This window comes from Bison bison, unplaced genomic scaffold (assembly GCF_000754665.1).
Source record: "Bison bison bison isolate TAMUID 2011002044 unplaced genomic scaffold, Bison_UMD1.0 scf7180017864254, whole genome shotgun sequence".
NCBI lineage: Eukaryota > Metazoa > Chordata > Mammalia > Artiodactyla > Bovidae > Bison > Bison bison.
In genome coordinates, this window is record NW_011494826.1 from 4,442,065 (window position 1) to 4,455,451 (window position 13,387).

The following is a 13,387-nucleotide window of genomic DNA, read 5'->3' on the forward strand; positions in this document are numbered from 1 at the left end:
GAAGGAGGGAAACAGAGAAGGAAGGAAGGAGGGAGGGAAAGAAGGAAGGGAATGGTACTTAACAGATCAAAGCTCCTAAAACTCTTAGCATACTAATTTTGAATTTTAACATAAAGACTGATTTTCTCCCTAGGAAGTCCTTACCCTTCTCTCTGCTCTCTCTCTCTTGAACAATTATACTACAGGTACCAGAGGCAACACCGGCTTCAAAGCCATTTGCTGACTCCCTCTCACAGAGACCTTCTTGAGATTCTTCAGCAATACTGTCAACTTCAATAGTTATGTCACTCTCACTTTTTATACTTCGAGACTCATCTTGGCTGAGAGTAAGTGGTGACGCTACTGAAAAGTTATGCTGTGCTACAGGAGGTAGGGCAGGTGGAATAGAAACAAGAGAGTTAGATTCAGAGCTTTCAACTACTGCGTCCTCAATGCTGGTTTTCTCCTTTTCATCCAAATCATCCAAATCTACTTCATGGCAAACCAAGGTTTCTGGCCCAATCAGAGGCATTGCATCCTCCTCTTCCTTTAGCGGGGTATTTACAGTTTCTTCTGCTGGACCATCGAATTTTTCATTAGTCAATTCTTGAACGCACTGGTTTGGCTCTGCTATTAATGATGGCATTCCTTCATTTTCTATTTCAAAGTGTTGTTCAAAATTTAAGTTTTTCACTCCCTCAGATGCAGTGCAATCACTGGTCCTTTCTTGAGATGTGCTAGATATGCTATTTGTCATTTCCATTCCATTCTCAATTCTTATTCTTTTCTCTGGTGATGACTGTCCCAGGATCTTTCGTTTCAACTTTTTTTCTTTTGCACATTGGTCAGTTTCATCTTCAGTAGCAGAAGAAAAGTTTTTACTGTCTAAAGAAGAAAATTCTGGACTCTGAGCATCAATATGAGGTTCAGTTCCTGCTTCATCCTGGGTAAATGATGAAATTTTTATAATTTCTAAAGAAAGATCTTTTGTCTTGCTTCGTCTTCCCTTTCCTTTAGGAGATTTTTCTGCATCTTTCTTAACTTCTTCTTGCTCCACTTTATTTCCTAAAATCTGTACTATTTGTTCATTCTCTCCAGCTTCTAACTTTAAGGTTTCTAAAGACTGCATTTGAGTCCTATCATTTTCTTTTAATATATGTGGAGCAGTCTTTGGATTTTCTTCATCTAGCTTATCATCATTTAAATTTTCATTTTTTTCTAATTCTTCTTTAATATCAGGAGAAAGTTCTTCATTCATCAAATTCTTTTCTAAAAGGTCTTCTGTTTCACTATCAGATGAACAGGAGTCTGCAAGAGAAAATATTATATTACACAAGTTTCTACTTAATTACCAATGTAATTTATAATAAAAATTCTGCCAAAGACAAAACTCTTAATCATGTACCTCTGAATACCTCCTTGTAGAAATTTCTCATATAAAATAAACCATATATTTGTGCCAAAAATGGGGGAGGGGAGATCTCAAATAAACTCCATGTGAAAATATATTACATAGAAAAATATTACTGTCTCAATTCTGTAAAAGGGCTCTTTTCCAATTTTTACTAGTATCATATTTAGGCTACAGTAACCCTTAGAAACGGAGAAGACAATGGCACCCTACTCCAGAACTCTTGCCTGGAAAATCCCATGGACGGAGGAGCCTGGTGGGCCGCAGTCCATGGGGTCGCTAGAGTCGGACTCGACTGAGCGACTTCATTTTCACTTTCACTTTTCACTTTCATGCACTGGAGAAGGGAATGGCACCCCACTCCAGTACTCTTGCCTGGAGAATCCCAGGGACGGGGGAGCCTGGTGGGCTGCCGTCTATGGGGTCGCACAGAGTCGGACACGACTGAAGCGACTTAGCAGCAGCAGCAGCAGCAACCCTTAGAAAAATCAAAGGACTAGTACTGAAATATGAAGTTAACATATGAAGTGGTTTGATTTGAGAGGGTACTGATTAAAATCTGGAATGCCCATTTTATGTCCTTAGAAAGGAGTATGACATTCTACTTAATTCTGAAAAGATGTATAAAAATGAGAAGCTTGAATTCTCAAAAATGTAAATATTCCTCTGATTAAGAGAAAGGAAAGTATAGGCCAGTTACCTTTCTGCAAAAAAAAAACATTCTCTTTAAGTCAGAGAATTTTTTAAATAATAAATAATGTTATAAGATGATATAGAAGTTGTAAAATACAAGAATTCTGCCCACATGGTGCTCATATTTTACAGTGCAAAAAGGAAAGCTTAAATGTACTTTTTAAGTGAAAAGGTATGTAGTTTTATTTTATGGTTTTATCATATACAGAATTTAGAATTTTGTCTCAATTTTTTAAAAAGGTAGTTTTTTACTTTTATGAAGCAGTTTAGCAAAAAAATGTATAATTTTGTAGGCTGTACATGTGCATGCTTCTAAGAGCATTTGCAACTTTGTGGAAATCTTGCATTTGTGTATTACGTCAGCCTTCCAGCAGATGGCAGTAAAGGGGAAGAAAGATGCCCTTTCTAACTTGCACAAAAGCTCCACATGGTGGATTCATGGCAATCCTGTGGTTCAGAAGTTTTCAAGGGAGGAAAATTCTTATGTGAACATTTTCTATATTTAACATTTCTTAAATTACATAGAAAACTATACAAAAGTAGAAACGTTGGAAAAAACGTAAATGCAGAATAAAATATGTTCACTTATATTCATCCCAAAACATGTGTCTACCACTTTAGTTTGTGCTCTCTTTGAAAACAGTCTCAGCTTTACTGAAAGATCCTAGGTGAACAGCAATGGTGAAGATCCTAGATGAAGGCAATAGCAACCCACTCCAGTACCCTTGCCTGGAAAATCCCATGGACGGAGGAGCCTGGCGGGCTGCAGTCCATGGGGTCACTGAGAGTCGGGCGGGACTGAGCAACTTCACTTTCACTTTTCACTTTCATGCACTGGAGAAGGAAATGGCAACCCACTCCAGTGTTCTTGCCTGGAGAATCCCAGGGACAGAGGAGCCTAGTGGGCTGCCGTCTATGGGGTCGCACAGAGTCAGACAAGACTGAAGTGACTTAGCAGCAGCAGAACAGCAGTGGATTACAGGAGACACCAGTACATGCTTTGTAGGACAGGGTGGCATACTGGCTTGTCAACCCGTGCTCTATTAAAATAGAATATTTCTCTGATATTGTCAAGAAAAGGTACTCCTAAGTAAGATATCACTGAATTTTAAATAAATAGGGTACAGCAAAATAAATATTTTGTTCAAATCAAATTTTGTAATTTAAATCATGTATTAAAAACTTAGATGACTTCCTATGAATCTCTCACACAACTGGTTTTATTATTTATATGATTGATTTTTTTTTTTTTAAATCAACGATCCTCAAAATTGAGCACCTTCCATTCCATTTGACAGAGGTGAGCTGTCTGGCCTATTGCTTCGAGCACTTCTGGTACCTGATTTTCCGTCACTGTTTGCAGTCTTAGACAAACCATATGGCATGTTAGACGAAAGCGTAGATTTTAAAGGAGGTCGTCCCCGTTTTGACTTCTGCCTCTCCTCATCCCTCTTTTCATCCTTTTCACTGTCTTCTTTGTTCTAGGTTACAACAATAAAGTGTATGAGAAATAGTACCTTTATGAAAAATAAATACTCTACTTTGCCAAGGAAAACTGTAACTGAAAAAGAGTAGTTACATCAACTCGTAATCTGTAGTTATGGAAAAATTAAAATTAAATAGTTTTCTAATGTTTTGTACTTAAATGAGTATGATGTTCTACAACTTCAACATGGTAACACTGCAATTATATTGTGAAGGTCAGAGGCAGCACGTAAGAGAGCTATATACTATTCAGCTCTCCCCTTGTCTCTTACTATTTCCTGAGGAAAAGAAAGGTATGTCATCATCTCTACAGCAAAGGCTGAAAATTGAGGGTGTGGATGAGGCTAGAACATATAGCCAATGTATGCTTTAAAACTTAGTACTAGCTTCCACAATTAAAAACCAGATTTTACTTTTTAAAAAATATACTTGTCTTGAGAGAAAAAAAAATTCTAAAATCTGGCAAGCCTGAGCCTGCATCCACAGCAGAGTGGTTGGTTCCATCCTCTCTAGACGAGGGACATAACCTCTTCTTTGCCGGGCTCAGTCCTACTTTACCACTTTTCTAGAGAACCTCGTAAGCCTTTGCATTTGAAGCCTGTGCCCCAAGGGAAGCTGGTTTTTACCTTTTCTGAAATAGTGTGGAAATGTGTTCATATTTTTCACTTTTTAGCTTCTGGGCCTAAGGGGCAAACTCACAATTACTTTGAAAGACTCAAAATGATTATATGAGAAAACAAGTTTTATAAAAAACACAGTATTAATACAATATGAACAACTGTTATCTAAAGGATATAGCACCTGTATACATACTTTAGCTTTTTTCTTCTGTTTTTTCTTTGGTCCACCTTTGTCCAATGGCCAGATTATCCTGTCAGCCTTTACCCATTCATCATACCTTAAAATAAAGAATATATTTTAAAATTCACAAGAATACCTTATTTGAAATGTAGTCACCAAGTACAAACAACAGGACTGAAGAGGGCCGAGTTCTATGTCGGCAGAAAGGTGAAGGGCACGGGTGCTCACCTGCTGGCAGTATGTGTGCCAGGCGCTGCACTGGGTGTTTTGGGTACCTGCCACCAACAGGGCACAGCAAGAGTTTATCAGGGCAGACAGGTTTAAGAGGGAGAATAGGGTAGGCAAACTAAATGGATTCAAGGCTGTTTGCACTGCCTTTTTCCCCACAACTCCCACTCATCTGAGCTTAATTAAATAAGCTGATTCTGTAACCAAATAATGCAAAACAAGTGAGATAAATTTAAACTTGTAGTATGATGAGTTCTAGATTAGTTTATGAAGTCCTTTTCAACTCTTTTCCTCCAGAACTCTCTCTAGCCTCCAGTATTTCTAAAAAAATTTTATTCTGAACTGTACACCTCTAAAACTGAAATTTCTTTTAGAGGTATTTTAAGTTTATTCTGAAAACCCATTTTCCCCTTTCCCATAATACTGACATAACTTCTAGATTTTAATATAGCCAGTCCAAGTTACTAATCAGGGGCAAATAAGAAATTAAACCTCCTAGAACTAAATAACAGCTTTTACATTATATAAGTATATATTTATATAGCTACCTATAATTTATATGTTTAATGTATATTTATAGGTATTTATAGAGATGAACCAAAATCTAAAATCTGTACATTTTAGCTAAAAAAAAAAAAAGAAAAAAACTACAGGCAGTCCTTGCTTTGAACTGCACCCTAGTGATGCAAACCACACCTTCACTTTGTAACCCAATCACCATTAACCCATGCAAAAGAAGGACCCTGTTCCAATAGGCACAAGTTCAGCTGACCCAGTCCCATGACTCTACACTATGGTTTAAACATGATCTTCTCATGCATTATCCCAGTATCTATCTAGCAGGGTGGAAGGCCAATGAAAAACTATTAACCATGTGAATTCCAGCTAGGTAGGAAGATAACCAGTTAGAACAAACATGATCGTATAATAAAATGACTGTTAAGAGTCATACAGTAAAAAATTTAAAGAGATAAAAAGAGAAGGACGCTAGGAGGGGGATAGTCTAGACAACAGAACAGACACACTGATGGTAAGTAAAAGCGGATGGTTGTGAACTATGTAGACTCTGAGGAGAAAAGAAGGCTACATTGGGCTGCACGTGCAAAGTAGGGAGATGTGTTAAGGTTGTCAAGTGTAGTCTTTATCCCTGAATTCAATACATACAAAACTACTGAGAGATGGACAAGAAAGTTTGTTTTTAGTGTTGGCAGAAATGTGAAGGGTACAAGAGCTGACCTGAGAAAAAAGAAAAGAAATTTTAAAGTTTTTTTTAAAATTTTTACTTTTAAAATTATTTATTTTTAATTGGAGACTAATTACTTTACAATATTGTGGTGGTTTTTGCCATACAGCAACATGAATCAGTCACGGGTGTACTTGTGTCCCCCCATCCTGAACCCTACTCCCACCTCCCTCCCCATCCCATCCCTTATGGGTCATCCCAGTGCACCAGCTTTGAGTGCCCTGTTTCATGCATTGAACTTGGACTGGTTCGATGTCATCTATTTTACATATGGTCATCTATTTCACATATGGTAATATACATGTTTCAATGCTCTTCTCTCAAATTATCCCATCCTCACCTTCTCCCAGAATCCAAAGTCTTTTCTTTACATCTGTGTCTTTTTTGCTGTCCTGCATATAGGGTCGTTGTTACCATCTTTCTAAATTCCATATATATGTGTTAATATACTGTATTGGTGTTTTTCTTTCTGACTTACTTCACTCTGTAATGGGCTCCAGTTTCATCCATCTCATTAGAACTGACTCAAATGCGTTCTTTTTAAGAGCTGAGTAATATTTCATTGTGTAAATGTACCACAGCTTTCTTATCCATTCGTCTGCCGATGAACATGTAGGTTGCTTCCATGTCCTAGCTATTGTAAACAGTGCTGCGATGAACATTGGGGTACATGTGTCTCTTTCAATTCTGGTTTCCTCAGTTTGTATGCCCAGAAGTGGGATTGCTGGATCGTATGGCAGTTCCATTTCCAGTTCTTAAAGGAATCTCCACACTGTTCTCCATTGTGGCTGTACTAGTTTGCATTCCCCCCAACAGTGTAAGAGCGTTCCCTTTTCTCCACACCCTCTCCAGCATTTATTGTTTGTAGACTGTTTGATAGCAGCCATTCTGACTGGAGTGAGATGGTACCTCATTGTGGTTTTGATTTGCAAGAAATTTTAAAGTTTTATATGCTATTCAGTCAATCCATATTCTTTTTAAAATGATGTGAGAGGACAGAAGCCAAACATGCCCCCACTAAAGAAAACAATTAACGTTTGCTGAGCACTTAACTAAGTGCCAGGCACTAACTATATGAATTTTCATGTTAATATAATTAGCACTACTTCTCACAAAAATCCCTATAAAGTAGATTCTCTGTATTTCCCAACTCAGAGATGAGGGAACTGAGTATGTAGGGAAATTCTGGAACATCTGGGCTCCAAGCAACTACAGGGCCCGCAGATACAGTGAACACACAAAACTTCCTAAAGAATAGAGAGAAAAGTAGTCCCTGACATCCAGCAACTGGCCTGGTACTATTAGCTGGGCCTTGCTGTTGCTACAGAGCCGTCCTGGCCCTCACAGCTAGGGCATGTTGTTCTCCTGTTGCACATAAACAACTTCACAGAACATCAATATCAGACAGGTCTGTTGCATGACCATGATGTATCAAGACAAAAAAAAGACCACTTCCCAGTTGTGTCTCAACACAAAAAAAAAACAGGAACACTGTCCAGGCCACAAAAATGACCAAACATCCTTTATACCCTGAGAGACTGCTACTGCTTTACCAATGACAGCATTGTGGTGGTGGTGGTAGTTGGGGGGTGGTTTAGTCGCTAAATTGTGTCCAAGTCTTGCAACCCCCATGGACTATAGCCCGCCAAGCTCCTCTGTCCATGATTTTCCAGCCAAGAATACTGGAGTGGGTTGCCCTTTCCCTTCTCCAGGCGATCTTCCTGGCCCTGGGATCAAACCTGCATCTCCTGTGTCTCCTGCATTGCAGACGGATTCTTTATCCACTGAGCCATTGGGGGGAAGTCCAAAGATAGCATTAACCTTGGTTTAGTCTTCCCTTCTTACAGGTAAGATTAAGATAACCAATCAGAATTATCCTCTGCTTCTTGACAGCATCCAGTCTAGAGCAAAGCCCTATTTCCTAAACCCTCTTAAAATCACCTAACAGAAGCTCAGATCTAAGTCTTATCTAACATTCTTATCTATTAATTTTCCAATTCAAACCTATTACAGTGCTTGATACAGGCTTGATTTCTGATAAATTTAATAAGTAAACAAGCAAAACCACTTGCAATGTTGGGAGCCATGGGTCCAGCTCTCTAAAGGATGTTTCCACAGAACCCTGAGCTGTTGCTACTCCCAAAGGTGGTACCCTGAGCTTTCATGACCCACCCTCTAACTGACATGCCACATGGTTCCCTAAGTCAGGTGTCCTCCCTTACTGCAGATGAGTAGCAAACCCAGTTTGTTCAGGTACAGATGTGATCCTGGTGATCTCTGGCTGGATGTACTGACATGGGAAGTAAAATAGTAGGAATTTCAAAGTCCTGGAAAATTCAAATGCAAGGTGTGCTGTGTAAGTGCATATATACTATTTGCTTTCGTTCTTCAAAACATTAAAAATGATCTTTCTGAACCAAAAACAAATTTCAAAATAAGAAAATACATTTCTTGCTTACCTGACATTCCATCCATAGTAATGTACCAAGTATAAAACTTCTCCATCATCAATTTCAGTGCTTTTAATACTGGCTTCGTAGATCTTCTGCGTTTTCCCCCGTCCATATTTTACTTTCACTTTGGTGCCTGTTAGGCAGGGTTCTGTGTCTTCCTCATCTTCCTCCCCTTCAGAGTCACATTTGCTTTCAGTTTCTTCCCTGCAGTAAGTTATAACACTGATAATGCTACTGATAACTTAATGGAAAACAAAATAATATATGCTAAAAGAATCCAACATGTAGAAGAGTCACAACCTAATTATTACCTTCATAACATGTCAGTGGAGGAGGAGAAGAAGGAGGAGAAGGAGAAGATTTTCATAGACTACTTAGTAGGGAACTGATTTATTATGACAAGGTGCACTGTACCAAAAGTAAATCCGTACTTCTTAAAGGCAAGTCAGTCATCACAGTTAATGGTGATGTGGAATCAAATAAATCACTTTTGATAAAACAAAATTACAACAACATGCTTTGAAGAAGTCTTTAGGATTCAAGCGCCACCTTGTATGTGAAAATGACCTAAAGATAGTTTCTAACTTTCTGCAACTGAAATGTCTTGTCTACTTGACTAGTACTTTTTGCTCAATTCAGAGTGGTTCTTAACCCAGACTTTTTTGGTGGGAAAAATAATGAACAAGGGCTAACTACCTTAGTAACTCTTTTAAACTAGTTTATAAAGGTTTCCCCACCCTCACGAAGAAACAACAGACATCTGGGTGTTAGGTGTTTTGTCATCACTGTGGGATAGCACCGGAAGAACGAAGGTTTTGCATATCTTACATCGGTTCCTATTTGTTTTTACACATCTCCCATCAGTTTTTGTTTTGATAATCATATATAAAGGAGATTCACATAGGGAGGTCCAAGTATTTGTAATATTTTTAAACAAACATTCTTTATTAGCCCAGCAAATATTCAGAACAGATTTGCATCAAAGATCACTCTAGTGGCACAGGAGTTTTAAAAACCTTAAGAGGAGTTACTATCTTCTGTCATAAACACAGGGCATTATTTTAGGGATCACTGGGGGACCCAACATGAAGAAACTTTGACAACTCATTAGCAGTGGGAATGTTTTCTTTACAAGGGCACCTTCCAATTATATTCTGATAAGGTAATTTCAAAACACCATAAAAAACTACTTAAAACAGAAGTCTCTATAGATTAAAAAAAAAAAAAGGCTATTTCCAGGATTCCTGCTATTAAATGAGAATACAGACTGTTTGTATATTCAGTTTTATTTAATAAAAGGAAATATTGTCCTTCATATTCAAGTCTGTGAAACTTTATGTCTCTAAAATAAATATTCTATTTACATATCAATTATAAAGGCTTTTTAAAGCACGTGGTGTGTATGTATATATATATGTGCATATATATAGTGTGTATTACATACATACTATAAAACATACACATTTTGATGCTTATTTTTAACAAATCTTCAAACTATAGTTAGGCCTTACTTTTTAAATAGTCTACCTTACCTTATTAAATTTACTGTCCAAATATTTGAATTACTACACTCTATCATTATACTCAATTCCAATTATTTCCTCCTACTTTCCCTAATCCTAATCGTATTTCACTATAGAACTTTCTTTACTCACTATTCTAATTCACACGTGACTGTGAATGCTCCTGTACCTATTTATGCTGAATCATAAAATTACCTCTCCCACTCACCAATCATTACTATTTTTGCAGTTATTTTTTCAACGGTTAATTTTCAGATGGGTGTCAGCCACTAGTTGGAAACAGCAGGCCACTTTTCTCAATTTTGCCTAATAACTCAAATTTCTAGAAAATTTAGCATTGAAAAATAACTGGAGGAGAGCATCTACACAAGTAAGTGTGTTATGCTGTTGCTGAGTTAAAATTCATTTTTTAGTAGTGTCTAAAAATTAGTAAATCCATTTGACAATAAAGAAATGGCCACTAAACATCGTTGGACATTACCATGATCTAGCTGGACTGCCTAATCTCTGGTTATTTTTAAGTCAATTCAGTCCATATGTGTATAATACATGAAAAAAAACAACAGTTTTCACTCAACAGCAAACAGGATGAACATTAAAAAGCCAAAATTCAATGTGATGTGGGGCAAGAATGAATTTTCCAAACTAGAATCAGGGGTGCATGCCACTTATTCTAATATAATAACTTGGAAAAGAAAACTGTCTTAGATAAAGCTAACACACAGAAACATCTGCTAGTACTGTGCACCCATGTGTTTGTTAGCTTTCCCACATTGTACCTTTTTTAAAATGGAATTTTTGCTGTCGCTGTTTCCTCTTGTCCACTTCCTCCATTTTTCTCCAGCTCCCTTCCCTGCTGTCAACTGCAGGACCTTTCTTTTGACTGGGTGGCGCAGCCTTCTTTGAGGCCACTGTTTAGGGCACAAGTGCTATTAAAATGGTGCGACCAGTATATTCTCCAATTCCGAAAGGCGATACACATCATCTTCACAATGTGTCTCACCTTCATCAGACAAGAGGAATGGAAGTCCCAATAAGAAAGCATTCCCTCAAACCTGAACCTCTAAGCAGGAACAGAGCGCTGCTGCACCCCAGACAGGCGTTTCTGGAGAACAAACGTAAGATAATGTACCTCTCTTGGCTTTTCTCTTCCTCTTCCTCTGAGTCTTTGTCAGAATCCTCCTGCTTTCTAATTTTCTTCTCCTTTTGCTTTGGTGTATTTTTTCTCCCCAGTAGTAGTTCGTTTTCCTTCTTCTCTGCAGTTTCACTGTCATCATCTACATCCTTATTTTCTGTATCATTCTCTCTTAATTTGTCTTCTGTTTTTTCTTCTTCAATTTCCTTTTTAATAGAATTTGCATCTCGAGCAATTCTCCTTCGTCCCTAGTAGAAAGGATGAAAACTTTAAAGGAATTATCACTACAAAGGGGAAAAAATATAGAAAAATGTTATCTTTTTCTTAAACCATCATGGCAATGACTAGTCTTCTTTCTAGCTTGAGACATGATACTGATAACCCGTCAACTCCTGTGTACTTTTTGCTTCCTCTCAAAGTAAAAAATCAACCCGTGTAAATTACTTATGTCCAAACCTATTACGTCCCCTGGCTACATACTACATGAAAAATAAAAATTTTCTCCTGTGTTCACTATATTATTTTATCTCATTTTAATACTTCTTGACTACAATAAAAGTTTTTAAGAATTATCTAAGTGGCAATGATATGTTAATAAGAAAAATAAATCAGTCCCTTAATTTTCTGAAGTTCTTTCATCTCTAACTGTATTGTTTACTAAGATAAAATTTACATTATCACTGTATTTTAAAATAACTGAATTGTATTAATGCCCGAAAAGTGAGCTTATTTCTTTGCATCTAGAGAGCTCACTAGGCCAGCAGTAACTTGTTAAAACCTCAGCAGCTGTTATCCAGTCTCTAGTTGCATGCTCAACTGACCAGGAAACTGTTGAGCCATTTCATTTTCTCCTAAATTCTCCTTCCAGTCAACTTCTGCACACTGGCAGAATTCCCCCCTACTTGAAATAAAGTGAGGATTAAAGGGAAAAAAAGAGCCAACAACTTTGGGAGCACTAGAATACTTTACAATTATTATCTCAGTTTAACAAATGTTTTGCCTAGTTCCTGACTATGTACTATTTGAACATCAACAGTAGGGGGAAAAAAAAGAACTTAAGTTCCATGAGGGTAGGGTCTTTGTCTTACTCACGTCTATAACCTCAGATCTAAACAGTGTCTGGCACATGGGCAGGTACTCTTTTAAGAATTTGTAGGTAAATGAATGAAAGCATCTGTTATCCATAAAATTTGAAATTTGTATAACTTGTACCTTTGTCCCAGAAATCTCATTTTTAGAAGTCTGTATTCAGATAAATAAGGAGGACATTTTTACAAGTCTCTATATTTAGATAAATTTGGAGGACATTTTTGTAAGTATATTTACTGCAGTACTTTCTGTAATCATAAAAAACTGGAGAAAATTTTGAGGAAGGTAAATTTATGGTACATCAATACTATGCAATAGTCTGCAGATATTTTACATAAGATGAGGAAGCTCTTTATGTAATGACAAGCAAGTATGTCCACAATACATAGAATGGGGTATTATTCAGTCTTAGAAAGGAAGGAAATTCTAATCCATACATGGATGAACCTTGAAGACCTTCTGCTGAATGAAATAAACCAGTCACAAAAGGACAAGTACTATCTAATTCCACTTATATGAGATATCCAGAGTAGTCAAATTCATAGTGACATAAAGTAGACTGATGGTTACCAGAGGCTGGGGAAGAGAAGAATGAGGAGTTTCAACAGGCCGAGTTTCAATTTCCCAAGATGAAAAAAGTTTTGGAGATAGATGATGGTGATGGTTATAAGACAATATGAATATAGTTAATGCCACTGAACTGTGCATGTAAAAATGGTTAAGATGACAAATGTCATGTTTCTTTACCATAATCTTTAAAAATTAAGAAAAGAAACAAAGTACTCTGGAGGTTTCATGAAATTCACCAGAAAGTGCCACTTACTAAGTAAAATGGACAGTTTTAAAAAATGGTTTCTGAGCAAATACAAGAGATGACTTCGTCATGTCTTTTATTAAATACAATTTCACTTACAAATAGCTGTGAAAAGAAGAGAAGCGAAAAGCAAAGGAGAAAAGGAAAGATATAAACATCTGAATGCAGAGTTCCAAAGAATAGCAAGAAGAGATAAGAAAGCCTTCCTCAGCGATCAATGCAAAGAAATAGAGGAAAACAACAGAATGGGAAAGACTAGGGATCTCTTCAAGAAAATCAGAGATACCAAGGAACATTTCATGCAAAGATGGGCACCATAAAGGACAGAAATGGTATGGACTAACAGAAGCAGAAGATATTAAGAAGAGATGGCAAGAACACACATAAGAACAGTACAAAAAAGATCTTCATGACCCAGATAATCATGATGGTGTGATCACTGACCTAGAGCCAGACATCCTGGAATGTGAAGTCAAGTGGGCCTTAGAAAGCATCACTATGAACAAAGCTAGTGGAGGTGATGGAATTCCAGT

General features: G+C 37.2%; 1 protein-coding gene across 3 annotated transcripts in view; it reads right to left on the reverse strand.

Moving 5' to 3' along the window:
* The window catches only part of ARID4A (AT rich interactive domain 4A (RBP1-like)), a 62,386-nt gene that overhangs the window by 12,892 nt on the left and 36,107 nt on the right, over positions 1-13,387 (reverse strand). For 2 of the 3 annotated variants that reach the window (XM_010847678.1, XM_010847679.1), the window contains exons 16-20: positions 10,949-11,199; positions 8,300-8,497; positions 4,382-4,466; positions 3,363-3,564; positions 145-1,287 (exon numbers count right to left, since the gene is read on the reverse strand). In XM_010847678.1, coding sequence (XP_010845980.1) covers positions 145-1,287; positions 3,363-3,564; positions 4,382-4,466; positions 8,300-8,497; positions 10,949-11,199 — 1,879 coding nt within the window. The remainder of the gene's footprint in view (positions 1-144; positions 1,288-3,362; positions 3,565-4,381; positions 4,467-8,299; positions 8,498-10,948; positions 11,200-13,387) is intronic. The other variant, XM_010847680.1, reaches the window with a different exon arrangement.